Source organism: Marmota marmota, unplaced genomic scaffold, assembly GCF_001458135.2.
Source record: "Marmota marmota marmota unplaced genomic scaffold, marMar, whole genome shotgun sequence".
NCBI lineage: Eukaryota > Metazoa > Chordata > Mammalia > Rodentia > Sciuridae > Marmota > Marmota marmota.
Genome location: NW_026000000.1, coordinates 12,178,447 through 12,204,802, shown reverse-complemented (window position 1 = coordinate 12,204,802; position 26,356 = coordinate 12,178,447). Strand labels below are relative to the sequence as shown.

At 34.8% G+C, this 26,356-nt stretch overlaps 1 protein-coding gene and 1 pseudogene across 2 annotated transcripts in view; one reads left to right on the top strand and one right to left on the bottom strand.

Moving 5' to 3' along the window:
* Positions 1-26,356, top strand: part of Bms1 (BMS1 ribosome biogenesis factor) — a 52,998-nt gene that overhangs the window by 1,536 nt on the left and 25,106 nt on the right. For both annotated transcript variants that reach the window (XM_015498938.2, XM_015498937.2), the window contains exons 2-13: positions 382-584; positions 1,494-1,684; positions 2,694-2,773; positions 5,078-5,266; positions 5,839-5,981; positions 6,083-6,204; positions 6,588-6,781; positions 7,474-7,613; positions 10,126-10,883; positions 11,100-11,201; positions 12,087-12,238; positions 16,373-16,454. In XM_015498938.2, coding sequence (XP_015354424.1) covers positions 409-584; positions 1,494-1,684; positions 2,694-2,773; positions 5,078-5,266; positions 5,839-5,981; positions 6,083-6,204; positions 6,588-6,781; positions 7,474-7,613; positions 10,126-10,883; positions 11,100-11,201; positions 12,087-12,238; positions 16,373-16,454 — 2,329 coding nt within the window. In that variant the 5' untranslated portion in view covers positions 382-408. The remainder of the gene's footprint in view (positions 1-381; positions 585-1,493; positions 1,685-2,693; positions 2,774-5,077; positions 5,267-5,838; positions 5,982-6,082; positions 6,205-6,587; positions 6,782-7,473; positions 7,614-10,125; positions 10,884-11,099; positions 11,202-12,086; positions 12,239-16,372; positions 16,455-26,356) is intronic.
* Positions 22,160-23,075, bottom strand: LOC107153399 (annotated as a pseudogene).

The window sequence follows — 26,356 nt, the reverse complement described above, 5'->3', positions numbered from 1 at the left end:
AGAATTTTTTTTTTTTTTTTTTTTTTTTTTTTTTTTTGTGGTGCTGGGGATTGAACCCAGGCACTCTACCAACTGAGCTATATTCCCAACCCATCTTTATACAGGAGTGGACACCTCTGATATTGACAGGACACTTAAGATGAATAAAATTTAACAAACATAAACGGTATCCTTAGCAGAGATAACTGTTGTGATTTATGGCGTAACCGAGAGAAGTGAAATAGAGGGTGGTATTAAGTAGTTTCTGCACCTGTTGGTTGAATAAATGCATCATCTTTTCATAAAGAAATAAGTGGAATTAACTGTACAGGCACACCCCTGCCCACCTCCTTGCCTTCATTGTAAAATACTTCCCCCACCTTTGCATCCCATTCTGTATAGTTATTTGTGAGTTGATAAATAGCCACTATGGAGTCGAAGGATCAGAAGAAACACAGAAAGAAACACAGTGGGCCCAAAGCTGAGAAGAAAAAGAAACGGCATCTGCAGGATCTTCAACTTGGAGATGAAGATGATGCCCGGAAGAGAAACCCCAAAGCTTTTGCAGTTCAATCTGCTGTGCGGATGGCTAGATCCTTTCACAGGTATGTTTCTCTGAATTCTGGTGGTTCTTCTATTCTTTCTTAGGTGGTGGGAGACAATATTTGGCTTTCTGAGCTTTGAAAGACACCTGCATGCCATGTCTTACTAAAACATGAGAAGCCTTTCCCATAGAAGCAGCCTTGCCCCCAGCATCTGCCCACTGTGGTTATTTTTGCCCAAGAAAAAAGAATTTACAGAATTTAATTTATAATTTTTTTTCCCTAAGTTTTAACAATCTGTGATGTTATGTGCATTTCCCCCTAAAAAATTTTTACATAATTCTAAAATTGTAACATTAATACTAAAGTAGCTTTATTTAGGGAATCCTTATTGAATGCCCACCAGTGTTTTTAAAACATTATTTAATCAAATCTATCAACAGCCTTAACAGATTAAGAATTATTTTTGTCCTTAATGAATAAGAAAACAGGTTTTACCTCCTCCATCACATAACCAGTAAATACAACAGTCAAATTGATCTCCAAAACCTCTGCTTTTATTTGTTATGACACACTGCCTCAGTGTTTATCTTTTGTTTTCTTTTAAACTATTAAATTTAACTCTTAAAACGATCAGATTTAAGATGTATTTAATTTTCAACTCACTTTACTTTTTTAAAAATTTTTTAGTTGTCTGTCGATGGATCTTTATGTGGTGCTGAGAATTGAACCTAGTGCCTCACACACTTTATCACCGAGTTACAATCTCAGCCCCTCAACTCACTTTACTTTTGAAGTCATCCTGTTACATCTTTACTGAAAGCAGTTACTTTGCTTGGGGTGAGAAGTTAATAAGTTAACAACAAGTTAATTGTATCCATGTATTTTTTCTGTTCTCTCTATAAAATCTGTACTTAACAAAGTTCTAACCTTTATTATTTTGAAAGTGAATTAATTTATTTTTACAAATAGGACTCAGGATTTAAAGATCAAAAAGCATCACATTCCAGTGGTTGATCGAACTCCACTAGAGCCCCCACCAATAGTGGTAGTGGTGATGGGACCTCCAAAAGTTGGAAAGAGCACTTTGATACAGTGCCTCATTCGGAATTTTACCAGGCAAAAGTTGACTGAAATCAGAGGCCCTGTAACGATTGTGTCAGGTAGGTTTTGCTGCCACATAGCAGGGGTTGTCACCTGAGTGACATACATATCTTTTTGTTTTCTTGAGTAGAAATTGTTAAAGTAATATTGTCACATTGTATTCTTTCTTTTGTGCTGATTTGATTGTAGCTTCAGAAAAGGATAGGTTCCTAGAGATAATGATATATGTGTACACCTTACCTGATTGCTCTGTTAGGTTTGCCAAGTGTTCCTTGGAAAGGCTTAGCAGGCTTATGTAGGCTGGTCAGGTAACCATGGGCATTTTTTTTTTAACAGGTAGTAAGTACCACTGTGCACATGCACACCCACTTTCCCTCTTAAAATTCATTCTTGTGGAAGTGAAAGACATTTTCTTTTTTCCCTTTGATACGTTGGAGTGATAGTGAATTTTCCAAGTGGAAAATAAAATAGCAATGGTAGAATCTGAAGTGTCTTGCAACAATAATATAGTTAGGCCTTTTGTTTTTTAATATTTATTTTTTAGTTGTAGTTGGACACAATACCTTTATTTTATTTATTTATTTTCATGTGGTGCTGAGGATCAAACTCAGGGCTTCGCATGTGCTAGGCAAGCAGTTCTACTGCTGAGCCACAACAACCCCAGCCCTAGTCAGGCCTTTTAACTGGAAAATAATCATTGTTCCATGGATTTTTCTGTTGCATTAGATTTGAGGATGTTTTAACTGTAGTGATCAAGTTAGAGTAATTGGCTAAACAACAGGATCATAGTTATCATGAACTCTGTCCAGTCACAATTTTACCTATTTGAACATTTTCATTTATCTGGGTAAACTTGGTATTATTTTAAAATTAAAGAGAGAACATGACAAATCAAGGTGGGATGTATTTTATTTTGCCAGTTTTCTCACATAAAAATGAACTTCTAGCATATTCTTATAAATGTACTTGTTATATTAATGGATACAGTTAAAGCATTATAATTAGTGAACTAATTAATTACCTTTTCAGGATTTTTTAAAAGTAATATGTTCATTTTTTTGCTTATAGGTAAAAAACGCAGACTCACCATTATTGAATGTGGGTGTGACATTAACATGATGATTGATCTGGCCAAAGTAGCCGATCTGGTAAGTTAATAGGGGTAGCCTGGGTTTCTGATGAAGATTTACAAAAAATGTCATAAGCTATTTATCCCATGTTGAAAGGGAGAATATTTTGTGATTATTAAATCAGTAAATGTGATTGAATTAATAATTGTTATTCTAATTATTACTAATAATTGTAATTATTGCTAATAATTGTTATGATAAAAATGGTATGCACTTGATTAAATGCATTTTAAGATCTAAAAGCAAACCACAGAATGGGGGAAACTTTTAATGAACATAGCCAATAAAAGTTCATTAGTGTAAATATAAGTGTGTATGTGTGTGTGTACCTTTGTTCTTAGTGTTAGTGTTAGACCTTTGTTCTTAGTGATTATGGTAACATAAGTACATGGATTGCCCTAATGAAGCGGTCATAATTTATTAATGGAAAAACTAGACATTTAATAATAAGAATGTGGAAAACCATCTTCAATTGTATCTGGAAAGTGATAATGTTCACTATTTATGATACTCTGTTGACTGTCTTATAAACTAGCATGATAGGATGACATGACTGTTACTTTCTTTTTTCCCCCCCCAAATTCAGCTCTTTCTGGAGAATTGTTTATTGACAAAGATACAGATTTTGTCCTTTCCCCTAGGAACACTCCTAAAATAATATTAAATACAAGTAACACAGATTTTTAAAACCAGGCCATTTTAATTTCAGAAAATTAAATAGCATCCCCATTTTGAACATGTAATGCTACCAATAGTAAAAATAAATATTTATTATCAACACAAAGTAGTATAAATTTACTAAACCTTGTGTTTTGAAATGATTGAATTAGTACTTTCCTAATTAAACATGCCTATTAAAAAAGAAGGCTTTTGTGTAAATCTTGTTAAGATTTTTTTAAAAGGATCACACATTTGGTAAAATATTCAAAAGTATACTGTAGGATTCAAACATTCATATTTTCTCTTTCTTGGCTCTGTCCCTGGTATCTTAGTTTACCTCAGAAGAGTATCTTTCCAGATACATTTAAACACATGTGTAACCATTTATAAACAAAAATGGTAGTTTATTATATAAATTACTCTGTGCTTTGCTTCTTCACATAATGTATGTGGATGTGTATAATCAGTAACTTTTATAGCTCAACCTTATTCTTTTTAATGTAGTATTCCTTCTATGGATGTACCATAATTTAACCTGGGACTTATGTTGATTATTCCACTCTGGGTTGTCAGAAAGTTTCCTAAGTCATGTGGAAAAGGCCTACATAATACATGGATTTGTGTATGAACATGCATATGTGGATATTGGGGGTGTAATACAGACTTAGTTCACGCAGATGGCAGCTGAGTGACTGTTTGCTACCTTGTCTTCCTGATTTTACAACCAGCTACTTGTCTTTTGGTACACTGTGGGGTCAAATGGGTGTCAGGATATTCTAATATTTGATAGCCATCCTACCCATCTTTGCCTTGTTCCATTGTCATTGGAGAACTCTTCTTGCAGACTCTAGTCTGGTGTGTGCAGTGGCTGTGTGCCTGCTCACAACACTTAGTAACCTGCCTTTGTGTGATTTGTGCACACAAAGATAAGCCTTGTGAATGTTAGGCACATCCCATACCATTGAGCTACACCTCCTTACCTGTTTGTGTTTTTTGATATTTTTAGTTAGCTACAAAAAGATGAGAATAAAATAGAGTCAGTTTATCAATTGAAAAAAATGATTTCTGAGTAATTGAATGATACCAGTTAACATGCAAGATAGAACTTTTCTGTTTCATACTTCCTAGCCAAAAAAAAAAAAAAACGTTGATATCAACCCCCCCCCCCCGCATGAGACAATTGAAGCTGTTATCACTTTGCCCACTTTTTGGATGTTAAAGACAAGTGTTTGGCTTCCTTACAAAAAACTTCATTTCTTGAAGTCAGGATTTTTATAAAAGGGCCAAATTTGGCCCAGCTTTTTCTGAGTTCTTTCTCATATATTTGGATTTTTGAGATGTAAATTTACGTCCTGACAGGTATATCCAGTCAGAGGGTGCTTTCACTGTCAGAGTGCTTCCTAAGGGCCACTGAGTTGAGTCTAGTGCAGAAATCACATTTTCCTGCAAAGGGCTAAGGAATACGTATTTCATACAATTGCTATGGCTGCTATTTAACTCTGCAGTTGCAGTGCAAAAGCAACTGTAGATGGTATGTAGATGAATTAACGTGGCTATGTTCCAGTGGCACTTTAGTTACATCAACAGGTGATGGACTGAATTTGGCCTGTGGGCTATGTTTTGCTTACCCCTGCTTTGAGAAATTTTATATTCTGTTTTTAGGTTCTCATGCTTATAGATGCCAGCTTTGGGTTTGAAATGGAAACATTTGAGTTTCTGAACATCTGTCAAGTACATGGCTTTCCTAAAATTATGGGAGTTCTTACCCACTTAGACTCCTTCAAGCATAATAAGCAACTGAAGAAGACAAAGAAGCGATTAAAACACAGATTCTGGACAGAAGTCTACCCGGTAGGAAGAGAAATTATTTGAATTAATCCTTTTAAAATATAACGAAGGGACATTAATAAACATCTTTATAGGCTTGGCTTCCTGAGTATCCTTTATGCATCTGTTCTCAGTCCCTGGACTATTTCCCTTCAGAGAATCTTTAATCTGGGCCCCTTATCATATTTCATTTGTCTCTGTTATCTGCCATAACAGGTAGTGTCTGTCTTATTTATGGGGTCATAATTTAAAGCACAGTAGAAGTTTTCCCTAATGAAGGACCAGGAACTGCAACTTTTGTCTTCCTTCTGTGACTCTTCAGTCAGAATCTTTTTTCTGCCTGTGAGTCTCATTGTCCTCTTTTTGCCATGCCCAGATAGATGCCACTACTTGACTGGAGAGCAGTCTCTTCCTACGTATCCCTTATACAACAAGTCCTGAAGAAGCCCAGGCAGGCTCTGCAAGCATGAGGATACTGGATTGCCAGTGGTCTCCCTTCTCAGGATTTTGTCTTATTTAGGGCCTTTATTTTGGCACCATATTGACCAGAATTTAACTGAAATTTAATTTTCATATATATTTTTTTTAATATTTAGGGTGCGAAACTGTTCTATCTTTCTGGAATGGTACATGGAGAATACCAGAACCAAGAGATTCACAATCTGGGCCGTTTTATTACAGTTATGAAGTTTAGGCCTCTCACATGGCAAACTTCTCATCCTTATATCTTGGCAGACAGGTAAAAATAAATGTAAACTTTTTCCCCCAGTCCATGTAAAATTTAAAGCTAAAAAGGTTAGTAAAACAAAACTGTAATAGTGCTTAGTTTTATTTTTCTAGGATGGAAGATTTGACAAACCCTGAAGATATCCGAACAAATATCAAATGTGACCGAAAGGTGTCTCTTTATGGTTATTTACGAGGAGCACACTTGAAAAATAAAAGCCAAGTTCACATGCCAGGTATCCTCTTTCTTGTAGAACTCTTGAGATGACTTCATTTCTCATGAAAATTGAAAAATGTCCAAACAATTCTGAGCTACTTTGCCATAACCTGGGTATGCATCAACTAGCAAATGTGTTAGTGGATGCTGGTGTCATCTAACTAGAAAGGTACAGTTCTACTATTGAATAATGCTCTTTACAGAATCCTAAGCCTTTAGACTATGGGACTTTTTTTTTTTTTAAATGGTTCTGGGGCTCGAACCTAGGGCCACATGCATGCTGGGGAAGCATTCTACCACTGAGCCACATCCCTAGCCCCAGTCTGTGGGACATTTTTACTTTAAGTTAATACTGGTTGATTTCTAGTCAGCTGAAGTCACTTCCTGGGTTCTGTCTTCTAGGTGTAGGAGATTTTGCTGTGAGTGATGTCAGTTTCCTCCCAGATCCCTGTGCTCTTCCTGAACAGCAGAAGAAGCGCTGTTTAAATGAAAAGGAGAAGCTGGTTTATGCACCTCTTTCTGGAGTTGGGGGTGTGCTGTATGACAAAGATGCTGTCTATGTTGACCTTGGTGGCAGCCATGGTTTTCAAGCATCGGTAAGAGGAGTCTTTACTCTGAACTCTTTCATTCTTTCTGAGCTGCTTTTTTTATGATAGTAATTAATGTATTTTGTTTTTATTTGTTGAAGCTTCTTCTCCTTATCCACACTTGTAATAAAGGTCCAAATGCATATTTTATATATGTAGAAGAACATCAGGCAGTTTCAGTTTACCAAGCAGAAAGGAAGAATCCTAACTTCCTATGGGCCAGTGTGGCACCTCTGTACAAACAAGTGTGTTTTTCCTCTCTTTTTGGTGTTTTTCTCATTCAGAATGATCTGGTTCTGTTTTTTGAGATTTTATTTTTAGTTTGGAAATGGGATTTTTATTGAGTTAAGATAGTGCTTTTCAGCCAGGCATGGTGGCACACACCTGTAATCCCAGCGACTTGGGAGGCTAAGACAGGAGGATTGCAAGTTCTAAGCCAGCCTTAGCAAAAAGCAAGGTACTAAACTCAGTGAGACCCTGTCTCTAAATAAAATACAAATAATAGTACTGGGGATGTGGCTCAGTGGTTGAGTGACCCTGAGTTAAACTTCTGGTGTCCCCCCCATCCCCCCACCCCCGGCAAATAAAGAACAGTGCTTCAGAAGCACTGGGACCTACGGTAACTATTTAGATGATATACTCTATGAACTTAGAAAATTTTAATGAAGGTGGGAATTAATTTCAAGTGTTATCTTTGACAGGAGGAGGCAGGACCCACCAGTGAATTGGTTCAAAGTCTTATCACCGCACATTCCACTATTGATGCCAAGATGGCTTTAAGCAGAGTGACACTTTTTTCTGATTCTGAACCTCTGGGGTCAGAGGAAATAGATAAACAAGGGTAAGCCTACTTTTTCTAGTTTTAATTATAACAATCATATTACCCATCGTTCTGCCATCATAACACAGTTTTTGTTTTGGTGAGATTCAGTCCAGGTTATTTTGGTTTGCTTTGTATATGTGTGTGTTTTTCAGGTACAAGACATCACATGGAAGTATTTTCTCAAAATGAAATTCAGGATTTATTTTCAACAGAAAGAATCAGAATACTCATGAAATACCACAAAATCTTTTCTGTAGTTTTCTTTTAGTTTCTTTTAGAGACCTGAGTTCACTTAGCTTTCTTTTGGTGACTAAAATTCTAGAGCAGAATCAGGGAGCTTATTCATGTGCTATTCAGAGCCACACATTTTGTCTCTGAATGTTTTGCTTACATTGCATTGTATCTTTGTAAATGAGGTCCCCTAATGTTATGGCTCATTTGAATTATTCTTTAGACCCGGTAAGGAATTTATATACCTTCAAACATAGTGGGTATTTGCTAAACATTGGTTTTGTTGTATTGATTTATGCCTTTAATTAATCTGAAAATGATTGAGATTATCTAGTATATTATTTGTTCTAGTGTGTATAACTATTTAGCATCTATTAATACCTGACAGATTAAAAAGTGTTCACTAAGCCAATTTGGAAAGCAGTATGGAGATTCCTTGGAAAGCTGGGAATGGAACCACCATTTGACCCAGCTATTCCCCTTCTCGGACTATACCCAAAAGACCTAAAAAGAGCATACTACAGGGACACAGCCACATCAATATTTATAGCAGCACAATTCACAATAGTTAGAATGTGGAACCAACCTAGATGCCCTTCAATAGATGAATGGATTAAAAAAATGTGGCATTTATACACAATGGACTATTACTCAGCACTGAAAAATAACAAGATCATGGCATTTGCAGGCAAATGGATGGCATTAGAGCGGATTATGCTAAGTGAAGTTAGCCAATCCCTAAAAAACAAATGCCGAATATCTTCTCTGATATAAGGGGGGTGACTCAAAATGGGACAGGGAGGAAGAGCATGAGAAGACTACCACTAAATAGGGAAGAGAGATGGGAGGGAAAAAGAGGGAGAAGGGGAGTTGCATGGAAGATGGAAGGAGAACCTCATTGTTACACAGAATACATATATGATGTTGTGATGAGAAAAAGAAAAAAAAAGTGTGTCACATTAGATTGGATAGAGAAAGGATGGGAGAGGAGGGGAGGAGTAGGTGGGATAGGAAGGGCAGCAGAATAGAATAGACTATGATTGATGTATGTACATTCCATGTATGTATTATATGTCAAAATACATTCTGCTGTCATGTATGACTAAAAAAAAATAAATAAATCGTGGTTAAAAAAAAGTTCACTAAAACATCATTGTTATTATAATCTGTTGTAATTAATTGTTTTCATTTTTGTGTATTATTTTTGTCATCCATGTTTGTATGGGTGCTGTTTTTTAGCATATAGTTATAATACATGTAAATTTTTATTTCTAAATCCCAAATATTTCCTTGTTTATATAGTCTTGGTATAGTCATCGTTTTGTTACTATTGGTGTATTTTGACTTACTTATGGTGTGATTTAAATTGGTGTTTATTCATAGTTTTATATGTAGTACTACATTAAATAGCTTCATATAGTTTTTATTTTATTCTGTGGTTTTAGCATGTTAATGATTCTGTACCAGTTACAGCATAGGTCACTTGAAAATGGCAATTTTCTTAATCTGTCATTCTTTTACATGTATTTGCTGACATTCTTTTAACAAAAAGCTTTTACTTCTTACTTTATTATTTCACTGTCACTGTTGATTAATGAACTTTTGTTTTTATTTCATGTGCTACTGTTTTATTGCTGTCATTATTCTTTCCAATGCCTATGTTATTAATAGATTAGATCACAAGAGCATTCAGTCTATCTCTGCTGTCCTTTTGGCACATCCCCATTAGTCTTTGAGCGTGTCTTGCTTTCTGATACAAAAAGATGAACTAGGCTAATTTTGTTCTCCTTGGACCTGGAGTCAGCTATTTCCTTAAAGAGCATCTATATCTCGCTTAGAAATTTATCAGTCTTTCAAAAGATCTACTAAATATTAACTTCTGTTTGAACGCATTTTCTAAAAATTTAAATAAATAAATACATATATATATGTGTGTGTGTGTGTGTGTGTGTGATAATTTAATAAAATTTAGTTTGTACGTATAATTACATATTATATTGTGTGTGTGTGTGTATGTATATATATATGTATGTATGTATATATATACACATACAGGTTTAAAAAGGTTATCTCTTTTTTCCTTCCGTAAGTTCTTTATAAGTGTGTTGTTAGAAAACTGTTCATGAGTTTGTTCATTAGCTATTCCAATGTTTATCAAATCATTTTTTCCTATGCTGTGTCATCTTAAACTTTTCCTTAACATTTTATATTTATTTGTATTTTTATTGGCTTTCTTATCATTTCTAGATTAGTCAATTACTGTCCAAATTGTTATTTTGTATTTACTTGGTAATTATAGGCTGTGGATGCCAAAAGAAGAAAAGCAAATGGATGTGAAGACTGGTCGAGTGCGTCGCAAAGCTGTTTTTGGAGATAAGGAAGATGAGTCTGGAGATAGTGATGATGAAGATGATGAAATGTCTGAAAGTGACAGGTCAGAAAATGGCTCTAGTGATAGTGAAACAGAAGAGGAGAAAGATGATATTGAAATGACTAAGTATATGACTATTAAGGGTATCAAACGGCAGAAACTTGAGCAGGAGGAAGACAGTGAGGTGGATTTGCCAGCATTTGCTGATAGTGATGATGACCTCGAGAGGAGCTCAGGGGAAGAAGGGGAAGCAGAGGAAGCTGATGAAAGCAGTGAAGAAGACTCTTCTGCAGAAGAAGAGAGGGATGTTTTAGAATCGAAGGCTGTTGGAGAAGGTGGTGAAGCAAGACTATTGCCAGATACTCATTGCAATGACCATTTGACTCTAGAGAAGTCTTCACCAATTAAAAAAGCAGCCCTCACCACTTCTGATTCTGGTCATTGCACAGCTGAAGAGGCATTTCCTTCTGAAGATGTATCTGAAGAAAGCTCCTTACTCAGTTCAGAGGAGGAAGACCCAGAAAATGGAGGGGCTATTAGGGAAAAGCTTGCAAAACCTTTGCAAGTGGGCAGTGGGCAGAAACTGGAGTCTGAGAACATAATTGATGAGACCAGTGATATTGAAGATTTACTTAAAGAGGATGATGATTACAAGGAAGAAAGTAACTATTCCATTGAAACTTCAGGTAAATAACTGTTCCATGATAACTTCAAATATGCTTAAATTTAATTGCTTTTTGAGACTTGGTACTTAAAATTGTTGCTGTCAGTAGAATAATAATACTGTTTGGAGATTTTGTTAACTGTTCAGATGTTATGGGTTTTAGAATGAATGAGTTGTGAACTTGAAGCAGCAAGGACAAGTATACAGATGTAACTGGATATTGACATTGACCTTTTAGGTGCCCTAAAGTGGAAGGAAGACCTTTCCAGGAAGGCAGCGGAGGCCTTTCTAAGGCAGCAACAAGCAACTCCAAACCTTCGAAAACTTATTTATGGGACAGGTAAAGAACTGTGATTCAGAGCTACAATGTTTTATTTTCTTAGATTATTTCTGAAGTGAGTATAAGGTAATTGGTCCATAATTCTTGGCTGTCACATTTTATATTTGGCAGATATTTTTAATAATTACCTCATGAAGACCACAAACTGGTCATACAAAATAGATTGATATGTTTGCCATAAAAATTATATTGGGGATACAGTCCATTTTATCATTTTATAAAGTGCTTCATGAGAAGTTTTGTGTAGAATATAATGCCAGGTAAATATTTCTGCCAGTAAATTTTTTTTTCCTTAGACTGAGAATCTTATGTAATGCATTCTGTTCTTCCTTTTGCCCTTCTTCTCTGATTGTGTTTTGTTAAACTTGTATGTTATTTTTGGAAAAAATAATGCAGAAACAAATATAAAATGGTGAGATTTACATTGTGCTTCCCTGTTGCTACATGATTGGACATTGGGCTTGGAGTATTGAATTGGAGAGTTGGTGTTTACTGAGTTTGATTTAGATTTTCTTTAAGGACTTTTAGTGACCAGAAACTCAACATTCCTCCCCAAAACTCTTCCATAATAATTTAAAGCTCGCCTTTAATTTCCTTCTTTTCCCCAACCCCTAGTATTCTCACTCCTCAATGGTCTATTTGCTCCTGCGTTGTAGGAGAGAAGAGTCCTCCAAATATGGAGTGTGGTGGTTTCCTGGGCTTTTCTTCATTTGTGACTGTCCTGCTCTTGGTAGCTGATTGACTCAGGGCCATCACCATACCTACCACAAACAGGGATTCCCAGTTCCCTGATTTCTGAGATGTGTGTCCTAACTGGTTGAAGATTCTGAGTCCTCTAGAGGTGAAGTGTTTGTTCTTAGCTTTTCCTCTTGGTGCTGTCTTTAGTAACACAGGATAATGAAGATGAAGATACCCGAGAAGAGCTTGGAGGGTTGTTTCGTGTCAGCCAGCCTGACAGAGGGTGTAAACATAAGGCTGATTCTTTGGACTGTTCCAAATTTCTTGTGGAGGCACCCCATGATTGGGATTTAGAGGAGGTAAGGCTGAGTAATTACATTTAATTTAGGAAGGAATTAGGATTACTTAAGGTATAGCTGGGTGGCAGATCACTTGCCTAGCATCTGTGAGGCCCTGGTTTGATTTCTAACACCACACACACACACACACACACACACACACATACAACTAGTAAAACAAAACAAATTATAATGAAAGAATCAGGAATTTGTCCTAGAAGAGCATTATCTGATTTTAGTATTGCTTATCTGTTGTTGGCGTCTTACTTTTATGAGTTAAAACAGGTCATTTTTAAAAATATTATAGTGGATATTTTATACATTCTGAGTGATTACATAAGTTCTGAATTTAGTTAACGTTTGTCATAGAGAAAAAGAAAATGTTCAACTTACAGTGTGAATAGTAACATTACTCTTTCTTTGAAGCATTGTATACAAATTTTTATACATTTGAAATATTTTGTGTGTTATGAGGATATACTTAGTGTTCTAAGTTTACATTTATGGTTTTTGCTCTGTGAAACTGATGAATGTTCTTCCCCCAGTTCACCTGATAGTATTCTTCTATACCAATTTATAGGAAACCCAGAGAAGACAGCCTGATTGAGTGCACACAGGGAAGCAGTGCAATCCAGAATCTGTGAAATTCTACATATCAGTTACTTGGTGTCTTCAACAAATAAAATGTAAGGAAGGAGATGGGATGAGGGAGAATTGCAGATTGAGAGATTCAAATGACAGATAAAAACAGCACTAAAAACGAAGTGAAGCTATACTGCAGTGTTTACTGTTGCAAACTTTGAGGATGAAATTATGAAGAAAAGGAAATAATCACAAGTCTGGATGTGGTTTCTTCCACAAAAGGAAGGAGACTATGTATGACAGGGCTGGAATTATACTGGAATTTATTTGGTTCTCAAACTTACCAAGGCTTAATCTCAGATTCCCCCTGGCCCCCACCTTATTCTCTCTTTTTTGGAATGTTTTTTAGATCTTCCCAAGGCTGGCTTCCTATCATTCAGTTTGATTGTTGTTGTTTTTTTATTTTTTTAAATCAGTTTTTAGAATGATTCTCCAAAGGTGATTATTTTAAAAATTTAATGTTAAGAAGTCATGGACTTACAAAGAGTTGGTTTGCTTCCATTCTATTGTACCGGTTATCTTTACTGATGATCATACCTTTAATTAAGTAAAAATTTAAACTTAATTTAGTTTAAATAGTCAACATCGTTACAGTTATAGGCAAAGCATCTAGAAATTTGATAGGATTTAGGTTTGATTTGCTTAAATGTCACCTCATATTACTGTATTATATATCACTGAATGAAATTTTGTTTAACCAATTTTATTGGTAAAACTTAATAGAGATTGAAAAAAGCATGTAAAAATATTGTTTAACAGTGAATTCTTAGAAGGTGAATACTCCTGTGGCCACCACTTGGGTCAAGAAATCAAGTTTTGCTGCTCTCCAGTGTGACTACCCCTGTTGTATTCTCCTTCCTTTTGTGGAGGGAACCACATCCAGACTCACAATTTTTCCTTTTCTTTCCAATTTCATTCTCAAAGTTTGCATCACTAAACATAGTTTAGTTTCACTTGGTTTTTAGCGTTGTTTTTATCTGTCATTTAAATCTCAATCTGTAATCCTTCTGCCTTCCATGACTTATTTTCCTTACATTTTATTTGTTGAAGAAGCCATGTGTTGATATACAGAATTTCTCATTCTGGATTTTGTGGATTGTATTTATTGCATCCCTCTGTGCACTTAATCAGGCTCTCCTCCTCTGGGTTTTCGATAAATCATATCATTAAGAACTTTCTGTCATGATTGAAATGCTCTGTGCATGACTGTCCAGTGTGTCTACTTGTGGCTATCCAGCACTTTAAATGTGGCTACTGAGTAGAAGAATGTAGAAGAATTACATTTTTGTGTTCAGTCCTTTTTTTTTCTTCTTCTTTTGCAGTGCTGGGGATTGAACCCAGAGCCTCATGCATGCTAGGCAAGTGTTACACTATTGAGCTACATCTCCAGCCTTTTTAATTAAGTAAAAGATTAAATTTAATGAAGACTAAATAAACTAATTAGATGAGTTTAAATAGCTACATGGTTATAGCTACCTTAAAGACAAAATAGTCTATAAATTTGACAGAATTTAAGTTTTTATTTTTTGGTGCCCCATTTCCTATGTGGTAACATTTTTTTCATTAGAAAGCAAAGTCTGGCTGGCTTTTTCTCCTTGATGTTAGCAGTGTAGTGCCTAGGACCATTAATTACTTAAGGCTGTGATATGGAGATTCAGTTATTTCTCTTTACTAGCTGGAATAATTATATAAAGAAAGACTGACCCTTACCTACTATTGGGTTACCTGTTTTTAAAATGCTTGCTTTTTTTGTTGTTTTGTTGTTGATCAATTTTTAGAGTGATTCTCCAAAGGTAATTTTTTTCTTTTTTTGTGTGTGTGGGAGGGGTTAATGGGAATTGAACTCAGGGGCATTTTACCACTGAGCTCATCTCAACCTTTTTTATTTTTTATTTTGAGGCTAAAGCTGACCTTGAACTTGTGGTCCTCCTTTGTAAGCCTCCTGAGTCATTGGGATTACAGGCATGCACTACTGGGCCTGGCAACTTTTATTTATTTATTTTTTAATATTATTAAGTCATGAATTTAAATATAGTTGATGTGCTTCATTCTTTATTGATGTTCATACTTATACTCTTTGTGACCCATGGAAGACTCTTAATATTGGCTTTATATTTAACATGCTCTTAGTTTTCTTAGTTGGCCTCTTTGCTTTCTGATGGGTCTAGTATTTTGTTCATTTCTGATGCCAGATGTGGAATCAACCATAAGTGGTAATTTATTTTAGTAGAAAATGGTATTTTAACATAACAATCTCATCATAAAAAAGCTTATTACTGTGAGTTGGTCATTGTTTCAAGGTCATCCCAGTGGCTAGAGCTAGAATTCATACAAAGATTTTCAGTTCGTTTTAGGATTGCATCTTATGTCTATATCCATTGTCCACTGGAGAATTATCCCCTGGCTGAGTCTGAAGTTTTTAAAATTTAAAAATCATATCATTATTCATTTGATTTGTCCCTTATTGCACACAAAACAATGTCAGAATAGTATCACATTACTATTAATACGATTATAGAAAAATATTCTTCCTCTCATATATTCACTTCTCTTTCAAAAGTGTATGAGCTATTTACATGCCTACCAGCAGTGTTTGTGAGTTCTGATTTATTCAAATCATCACCAATGCTTGTTATTATCTATGTTTTTGAGTATAGCCATCTTCAAAGGTGTTGTATTGATTTCCCAGATAGCTAATTAGGTCAAACATTATTTCAAGTGCATATTGGCCATTTGTGTATATACTTTGAAGAAATAATCTGTTGGTGGGGTTTGTTTTTTTTTGTTTTGTTTTGTTTTTTTTGATACTAGGGATTGAACCCAGAGGCACTCAACCACTTCAATCACTGAGCCTCATTCCCAGTCTTGACCCCGCAGTGTGCCCTTTTTATTGAAATTTTTTGAAACAAGATTTCTCTAAATTGCTTAGGGCCTTACTAAGTTGTGGAGGCTGGCACTTATGATTATCCTGTCTCAGTCTCCCAAGCCACTGCAATTCCAGGTGTGCATCACTATGACTGGCTTGTTCATATTTTTGGCCTATTTTTAATATTGGGTTGTTTATTGAAATAATTGTTTATATATTCTGGATACCAGTCATTTATCAGATACATGGTCTGCAAATATTTTCTCCCATTCTATAAGAATTATGTTTTTAGACAAAGTAACTTTGTGGTAACAAATAGCAAGACCAACTTGTAAAATGCTCTCACTGCATTGCCTTAGAAACATTAGTACACTTTGCAAATTAAAACTGTAAATATCAGTTGCTTATGAGGTCAGTAGAATAATAGTACTTACCCTTTCTGCTGTTTACTGTTGTAACCTTTGTGTTTTACCTCTTTGGTTATACTGTCAATGTCAAAAGTAATCTTACAGACCCACTTAGATGAGAATATCCATGAAAGTACTTTTAAGTATTTAAAAGCAAGTTGTTGCCTAGTGTTTCTCAACAGCAGTTGTTTTGTTGAGTGATTAGAACACATCAACTAAGTGCTGTCTTTTCTATATAAGGTAATGAACAGTATTAAAGATTGCTTTGTGACTGGGAAGTGGGAAGAGGATAAAGATGCAGCCAAGATATTAGCAGATGATGGTAAGTAGGGCTACATTTTTTTTAATGTCTTAAATTATAGTCAAGTTGAAAATAATAGTTGTGAATGCATTGGGGTGCACTCCCAGAAGTTATGGGTGATACACTGGTTTTTCCTTTCATGATGATTTTCTTTTCTCCCTTGGTTAATCAGTTTGTTAGTTATGACCCTAAAGAAAAGTGAAGAATTTTCTGTCAATTTTATTAAAAGTAGATTTTTGTGTATGAAATATGTAACATTTATATTTGTCTTTTGATCATTTGGAAAATTTTGAATAAAAAGTACCTGTCAGTACCATGCTACTCTAGAATTCCACTAACCTTAAAAAAACTTTTTAACCTTCTGAGATGTTTCTATCTAGTCATTTAAGAATTATAGAAGTGTGTGTGTGTGTGTGTGTGTGTGTGTGTGTAAACTTTAATTATAAATATACATAATAAGTTTTACCATTAAATGTTTTCAAAGATTTCATTTTTATGATATAAATATGATACTATAATCCAAGTCAATTTTGTTGACATTTAGCAATTTTGTACTTTGTTCATACTATAAAGAACTCTTCTCCTGCTCTTCGTCCCTACTCTGATCTTAGTTACTCTCCTTATATCAAAGAAGACATTTGGCATTTGTTTTTTAGGGATTGGCTAGCTTCACTTAGCATAATCTGCTCTAATGCCATCCATTTCCCTGTAAATTCTATGATTTTGTCATTTTTTAATGCAGAGTAATACTCCATTGTGTATAAATGCCACATTTTTTTTTATCCATTCGTCTATTGAAGGGCATCTAGGTTGGTTCCACAGTCTTGCTATTGTGAACTGTGCTACTATGAACATCGATGTAGCAGTGTCCCTGTAGCATGCTCTTTTTAGGTCTTTAGGGAATAGACCAAGAAGGGGAATAGCTGGGTCAAATGGTGGTTCCATTCCCAGCTTTCCAAGGAATCTCCATACTGTTGAAGCTTGTTTTTCAAAAATATTTTTTAAAAGCAAACTTTAAAACATATACCAAAATATTATTAATGCCTACTGAATTCATATGCCAGCAATGACCAATACTTGGTCTTCTTATTTCATCTACATTCCTGTCTCCTTTCTACTTCTCTAAAATCCAAATTATTTAACCCACAAATATTTTACATGCATCTGTAAAAGGACTCAAAATAACAAACATAAGGTGGGGAGGGGGGAGGGTGGAGGATGGGAAAGGCAGCGGAGCACAACAGACACTAGTATGGCATTTTGTAAATCAATGGATGTGTAATTGATGTGATTCAGCAATCTGTGTATGGGGTGAAGGTGGGAGTTCATAACCCACTTGAATCAAAGTGTGGAATATGATATGTCAAGAAATTTGTAATGTTTTGAACAACCCACAATAAAAAATTAAAAAAAGAAAAAAAGAACTCTTCAATGGATATCTTCAAATTAACTCTTGGTTCATGTTTTGTTTTCGTAAGATAGATTCATAAATGTTAGAATTGATTTGTTTTTATGGATCACAGTTACAAATTGATTTTTAGAAAGTCATTCTTATTTATGTGTCTGAGCAGTACATCTACTGCTTTCATTAAGCGCCGAATAGCATCTATAAAAATTTTTGTTAAATTTGGTTTCTTAAATTACTCTTAAGTAAGCAGTTTTGTATAACTCTTTATATTTTTACTGATTTATAATACCCTTCACTTATTTCAAATTATTTTGTTTATTGTCAGTTAATTTTAAAATTTTGTTTAATGTTACAATCAATTTATTTCAAAATATTATATAGTTAAATCTGTTAGTCTTTTGGGAGGGAAATTATTTTCATTAACTCATTAAGTCCCAAGTTTTGAATTCTGTGACTGTTTCAGTAAAATTGATAGGTTCATTAAAATAGGTTGGAAATCATAATCTACAACTTATGTATACTATAAGTGTAATATTGCTATATTATCATATTATGTAACTGTACATATAATATTATATGATTATGTATTATATAAAATAAGGTATATAAGTTTCTATACGTGTTCTACATGGAGACAGTGGGACAAAATGGGTTATTATCAACAGAAAATCTTTTTGTATTACTGCACTAACTGGGACAGTTCAGCAGCTTTCCATTGCTAAAAAAGACTTATGTGACACAAAATGTTAGTGCTTTCAAATTTGCAGTACATTTCAGGAAAAAGATGCAAAATGGCAATATCAGTATAGGCTGCCATCCAGCCTGAGGTCTTCTGAGGCCAGATGCAGTATCATTTGTCCCTCCTTTGAAAGTTGTAGTTGGACACAATTTCTTTGAACACAAAAAGTCATGGTGGGACTTCTATTTGCACTAATCAGAGGTCTTTGCCTTGAAGAAATTTAGCAAAATAGCTCAGGCTAATTAATTCCAGATCTTTGGAAAGAGCCCTCACAGCACAATTACTGAAGTGCTTAAATCTTGTATGACTGACCCTAGAATTGGATTTATAGTTGCATTTTGTACATTTAACTGGAACTCAGATAAGGATCAACTTAAATTTTATTTGCAGATCATGATTCTCTATTACTGTTGGGAATCACGTGGGTTCATGGTGTGTTCTTAAATTCTGTATGTGTATGTCTAAGGCCAGTTATCGGCAGTCTCTTCTTTTTTATTGACCTCTTTATTCTTCTGTTCCTATTTTCTCCATTAAATATCTTTATTATACCTTTGGAAATCTAATAAGGCAATTTGCTTCATTTTATAAATTGCCTTAACATTCACAACCTTTAGTTCAAGTAAATTAATTAAATTAATTCTTATTTAATTTTTATGTTTTTGTCAAATAAAAATAGCAACAGAAAAGTCAAAGTAATGGTATAATAAACACAGGTGCCTACTACCTAGATTCAGCAATCAATTTATTTTTGCTATGTGTGCTTTTGGTTCTTGTGTACATGATTTTCTAAAACATTTAAAAACACAGCAAATCAAGAACTCTGAGGCACCCTGGGGGATATTCTATAGCTATAATATCTTATCTATGTAGAAAATTAATTATAATAATGACCTATCATGTAATTTAAGCCATGTTCAGGTTTTCCCAGTTAATCCCAAATGTTTTTAAGTCTGCTTCTTTCCCTCTTAGTCTCTGATTAGGTTTGTGCATAACATTTTGCTATTGTCTCCTTAGTCTTTTAAATCTATATCAGGTGCTCACAGAATCTGGCTTATAGCTAAATCCAGCTACCACCAAATAGATAACCTGCATACTGAGAATGGATTTTATATTTTGGGGGGCTAAAAAAAATTCCCAAATAATATTTTATGACAGCCATATTATGAAATTCAATCTTCATGAATAAAGTTTTATTGGAACACAATCACATGTATTTGTTAGTAGCAGTTGAATGGTTACAGCAGGGACTATATAGCCATTAAGCCTAAAATATTTACTCTGATTGTTCATAGAAAAAAAAAACTTTGGTAACACCTGAGCTAGAGCAATACCCTAACTGCCCACCTATCCTTTTATAATGACAGTTGACTTGGAAGAGAAGCATTCCATTGTCTTGGGAAATGGCCCTAATTCTAGATCAGTTTTCTTATAGTGCCATTTAACTTGTTCTTTCTTTCTTAAAATGCCTGTGAACTGCATGTTAGAATTCAAGCCTTGATTAGATTCAGGTTAAGCATTTCTGGCAGATGAGCATATATATGTATCTAGAACGTGTTCTTAGAGGTTAATTTTAGATAATTCTGGTTTTTAGTGTCTTCTATGATCGTTAGTTTATTTTATAGTTGTAATTTTTGTGTTTATTTTTTAACATTTTCATAAGTTATTTGTGATTTTTTTCAATTCTTTTATTTTCTTCATAATTAGAAAATGAAGTCCAACTTTTAGTTGTATTACTTAGTTTGGGGATTAGAAAAATTTTTTTTGTTTTTGTTAAACAGCACACTTTTAAAAAATTGAAATATAACTTAATGTTCAGTTGAGTGAAATTTGACAGTTTTATATATGCCTATACATACCCCCTGAAGCAAGCTAAGAAAATATCTATTGCCTCAGAAAGTTTGCCTGTATATGTTGATAGTTAACAGTCCAACCCTTGCCCCTGGGAATCTCTTATGGATTTATCCCCACAGATTTGTTTTGCCTGATTTTTTTTTTTTTTTCTTCATACTAATACATCAGACAGTATATATTCTATGTAAATAAACTTTATTGAGATATATGTTTCATAAAAGTAGAATATGTTGGTATTAACAATGTAGTTTTGTTAGCTTGAATAAATATACCTACATACCATTATTAAAATTAAGAAACATTTTCATCACCACACAAATCACTTTTATGTCTCTTATATCAGTCTCTACTGCCCATACCACCACCAGCCCCAAAGCAACCAGTGATCTCTAGATTAAGGTTGTCTTTTTAGAATTACATAACAAAGCATACTGTTATCTGTTGATTCTTGAACCTTAGCATAATGTTTTTGAGATTTACTCATTGTAATTTGTTTTTCTTGTTACTAAGTAGAATTCTGTTAACACGGCTATGCCATAATTGCTTAAGCATTTTCTTTTAATAGTCTTTTAGGTTGTTTCCAGTTTGAGGCTGTTATTAAGAACATGATTATATTATAATTATACTAATATATAAGATAAATTATGATTTTAAATCTATTTTAATACACATGTGTCAATTTCATTGAAATATTTGAAGAATTGAAAACTTGGTATTCAATAAGTTAAGGCTGCTCTGAACATTTGTATATAGGTCTTTTAGTAAAAGCTAGTTTTATTTCAACTTGATAAATATTTAGGAGTGGAATGCTTGGCCATAAGATAAATGGATGCACAACTTTATAAGAAACTGCATCTGACTCCACTTCTATTGTTTGCTGACAGCTTTTAAGCGCCCCCTCCAATTCTGAACCATGCCTGGATAAGCCCATAAAGAAAGCCCAGTGCTCCCTTTTTGGCACCAGCAAGAAATTCAAACCATTTATATCTGCTGCTCCCCTAAAACTCCACTCTAAAATCACCATTAAAACCCTAAGATATTCTGCTTTCTTCCCAGCTCTTCCAAGCCATGTTTGAACTAATTCAGTAAATTTGCCCTGCTTTCCTTAGAAAATCACATCATGAGTTGTAAATTTCCCTATACTCCTCCTTGCTACAGGTGTGCCATCATCATTCTCAACATACAAACCAAAATAATGTTATTGAGCATCTTTTGTGTGCTTTTTAGCCATTTGAATATCTTATTTTGTGAGATGTCCTCTCAAGTCTTTTTTCATCTCCAAAAAAAGTTTATTAATATGATTAAAAACATTTTCATGAATAACAAAGTTTCTAAACGTGAAAGAATATCAGTGGCTATACCTTACAATCAATATTTTGAATTGAATGGATAGCTTTATTGCCAGTCTTCATTTTATTAAAAACAATCCATTTATTGGCTCCATGAAGTCATGACTATTTCTTTGTTTGGGAATGAATTCCAACTGCAATTAAGTATAAAAAATATCTTCCATCATAACTGGAGTGTGACCTATATTCAGAGTTGGGTTTTTGTTTTTAAAAACATTCCTTTTACACACTACAAAAAAAATAATTAGTATTTTGGCTTTTCAACTTCCTACGTGGTATTTAGAATGGCAGTCCCCAAAGGTCCTCCCATCACATAATTGTGAACCCTCTTCTGAAGGGCAGATCCTGGGGTAAACTGAAGATTTTGGCCTCCAGAAGTCTATACTGGTTTGAGTACAAAGACAGCATCATTTAAAACATAGTAGTCATTATACATGTCACCTTTGCATAGGTATGGAAGTCTGGTGAAATCTTCATTGACAAAACCAGCTTTTCTGAACACCTCAGGCAGGCTTTCACTTGTTCTTCCCAATTCTGTCCCTTGATTTCCAAACTTTCTGATGGTTTCTCCCACCTGCCATTGTTTTCCGAATAGGGATGAAAGGGCAGGACCTGGTCAAGGATGACTGTGCCTCAGTTGGCTCTAAGATACTTCATCAGAAAAAAGTTGGGCTGATCACTGCAGTCTGACAAATTCAAGCAGCGATGACAAATTACAGGAACCCTGTATTTATCATTCTTTGAGTCTAAGCACTCTGTTTCTTCTTCTGAAACAGCTGTATCATAGTTTCAGAGAGTTCTGTGGCACAGATTTCTTCAAAATGAGGGCCCATGATTTTTGTGACTTATCCCTCTCCCATACCTAAATCAAGAAGTCTGTGGGTTTTCCAGTCTGGATTAGTTTTAAGCAGTCTCTAAAACTGATCTGATGAGAATACAAACACTGAACCTCTTCCTAGCAACCCATTGATAGATGTTCTAGACATGAACAGGCTGAAAACAGATGAATGATCTATAAGCCAGCCCAGTTTCTCAATGCTGTTGTTTGAGAAGATCTGTGTTCCTTGATAAAGGTAATTCTGAACAGATAACCTTGAGTGATTCACATAATTTCTCCCTATTGCACACATACCACTGATGGTTATCCTTTCTGCCACCCACAGCCTCCTCCAGCCCCAGCCGCTTGTCATGTTCATGTACTGGGGCTGGTGATCGGGTTTCACAGCATCCATATCCTCCACAGTAGCCACAAGGACGCCAGGCTCAGGGCACAGCCAGCCCACCAACAGTCACATCGGGCATGGCTGCTTGCTGGAATCACCACTGGCTCTGGGGTGAGGAGGAGGAAGTGCATGCACCATTATGCCTGGCAATTTACTTTCTTTTTTTAAATATTATTAAGTCATGGATTTAAATATAGTTGATGTGCCCCTTTCTTTATTGATGCTCAAACTTATACCCTTTGTAACTCATGGGAGACTCTTCATGTTGGCTTTATGTTTGATATGATCTTAGTTGATTTTTTTTCTTCTTTTTTTTATTTTCCTGTTTTCAATTTTGTTGATGTCTGCTCTTAGCTTCATTAATTCTATTCTGCTTGTTTTAGATTTATTTTGCTTTTTTAATTTTATTAAATTATTGGTTTGAAACTTTTTATTTTAAAAATTTTAGTTAGTAACACACATTCATTATGTGCTAATGTGTGAAAGGGTTCACTGTGGCATTTCTACACATGCATATGTTGTACTTTGATATGTCTACCCTCCCTTTTCACCTCCCCCTCTGCCTTCCCTTTGATCTCCCTCCCAATGCCTAACAGGACCTTTTCTTTGTTTTTACTTTTTTTAGCTTCCACCTTTGACAAAATTATGCAGTACTTTTCTATGTCAGGCTTATTTTGCTTAATGCGATATCTTATAGTTTCATTCATTTTTCTGCAAATGACAGGATTTTATTCTTTGTAGCTGAATAACACTCTATTGTGTATGTGTTTTGTGTGTATGTGTATATATATGTCCACATATACACACCATATTTTTCTTTATGCATTTGTCTTCCGACAGGCACCTAGGCTGATTCCATGCGTAGGCTATTGTGAATTGTGCTGCAGTAAACATAGGTATGTAGGTATCTCTTGTATGCTGACATCATTTTCTTCAGATATATATGTAGGGTTGATATAGCATGATCATAGGGTAGTTCTCTTTTTAGTTTTTGGGAAACTATACTGTTTTCCATAGTGGCTGTACTAATTTAAATTCCCACTAACAGTATAAAGGCTCTGTTTTCTGTTTTCTCCACATCCTTGCCAGCATTTGTCTTTTGCTTGGCTTTTTTTTTTTTTTGTACCAGGGATTGAACCCAGGGCACTTAACCACTGATTTATTTCCCAGCCCTTTTTATTTTTTATTTTGAGACAGAGCCTCACTAAGTTGCATAGTGCCTTGCTAAATTGCTGAGTCTGGCTTTGAACTCGTGATCCTTCTGCCTCAGTCTCCCAAGCCACTGGGATTACAGGCATGCACCACTACCCCCTGCTTAATATCTTTCTAACTGGAGTGAATCTACACTAGATGGAATTGCATGTAGTTTTTGTTAGTTTTGGTACCAGAGACTTAACCCAAGGGCACTTTATCACTGAACCAGAGTCTTGCTAAGTTGCTTAGGGCCTCACTGAATTGCTGAGGCTGACTTCAAACTTGTGATCTTCCTCCCTCAACCTCCAGAGCCACTGGGATTACAGGCATTTACCACAGTGCCTGGCTCAGTATAGTTTTGATTTGCATTTCCCTGTTGGGCTTTTGGCTTTTGGGGATTTTTGTTATTGGTTATTTTTACTACATTGGCCATTTGTACTTTCTCTTTTATAAAGTGTCTATTTGGATCATTTGCCAGTTTAATTGGATTGTTTTTTGTTGTTGCTGGTGAGTGTTTTGAGTTCTTTTTTTATATTTTTTATGCCATCTTTTTGTTTTTGATTTTTATTTTTATTTATACATGACAGTAGAATGTATTTTGATAGAATATACATACATAGAGTGTAACTTATTCTATTTAGATTCCCAGTCTTGTGGTTGTACATGATGTGGAGTTATCCACATCTTGTATACAAATACAAGGCTAGGAAAGTTATGACCAATTAATTCTATTGCCTTTCCTTGGTTTCCCTTTGTCTAATCTAATAGACCTCTATTCTTCCCCTCCATACCCTTTCCTTGCTATAGGTTAGCATCCACAAATCAGAACATTTGGCCTTTGGTTTTTTGGGATTGGCTTATTTCACTTAGCGTGATATTCTCCAGCTGTATCCATTTATTGGCAAAGGCTATAATTTCATTCTTAGTTAGGGCCAAGTGGTATTTCATTGTATATGTATATCATTTTCTTTATCCATACATTCATTGAAGGATACCTAGGTTGTTTCCATATCTTGGCTATCGTGAGTTGAACCGCTATAAACATGGATGTGGCTGCATCACAGTAGTATGCTGATATAGAAATGCAGTTAATTTATTGGTATTGATTTTAAACCCTGCTACTTTGATGAATTCATTTATGAGTCCTAGGAGCTTTTTAGTAGAGTTTTTTTTGTCTTCTAAATATAGAATCATCATGGGCAAATAGAGATAGTTTAAGCTCTTCTTTTCCCATTCATATCCCTTTAATTTCTTTTTTTTTTTTTTTTGTCTGATTGTTCTGGTTAGGGTTCCACAACTGTGTTGAATAGGAATATTGAAAGAGGGTATCCCTGTCTTGTTCCAATTTTTAGAAGGAATGCTTTCAGTTTTTCTCCATTTAGAATGATGTTCACCTTGGGTTTAGCATAGATAGCTTTTACAATATTGAGGTATGTTCCTACTATCTATAGTTTTTTAGTGTTTTGAGTATGAATGGATGCTGAATTTTGTCAAATGCTTTTTCTGTGTCTGTTGAGATACATGTGATTCTTGTCTTAAAAGTCTAATGATTTGGTGAATTACGTTTATGGATTTCCATATGTTGACCTAACCTTGCATCCCTGGGATAAACCCCACTTAATCATGGTGCACTATTTTTTTTTAATACGTTTTTGTATGTCATTTGCCAGTATTTTATTGAAAATTTTTTGCATGAGTGTTCATCATGGGTATTGTTTTGAGGTTTTCTTTCCTGGATGAGTCTTTGCCTGGTTTTGGTATCAAGGTGATACTAGCTTCATCGAATGAGTTTGGAAGGGTTCCTTCCTTTTCTATTTCATGGAATAATTGGAGGAACATTCGTGTAAGTTCTTCTTTGAAGGTCTTGTAGAACTCAGCTGAAAATCCATCTGGTCCTGGGCTTTTCTTTTTTGTAAGCTTCTGATGGCATCTTTTTTTAGTTGTCAGCAAGCCTTTGTTTTATTTATATGTGGTGCTGAGAATTGAACCCAGTGCCTCATACATGCTAGGCAAGTGCTCTGCCACTGAGCCACAATCCATCCCCTTCTGATGGCATCTTCAATTTTATTACTTAAAATTGATCTGTTTAAATTTTCTATGTCCCCTTGATTCAATTTGGATAGTTATATGTCTCTAGAAATTTGTCAATGTCTTCAAGA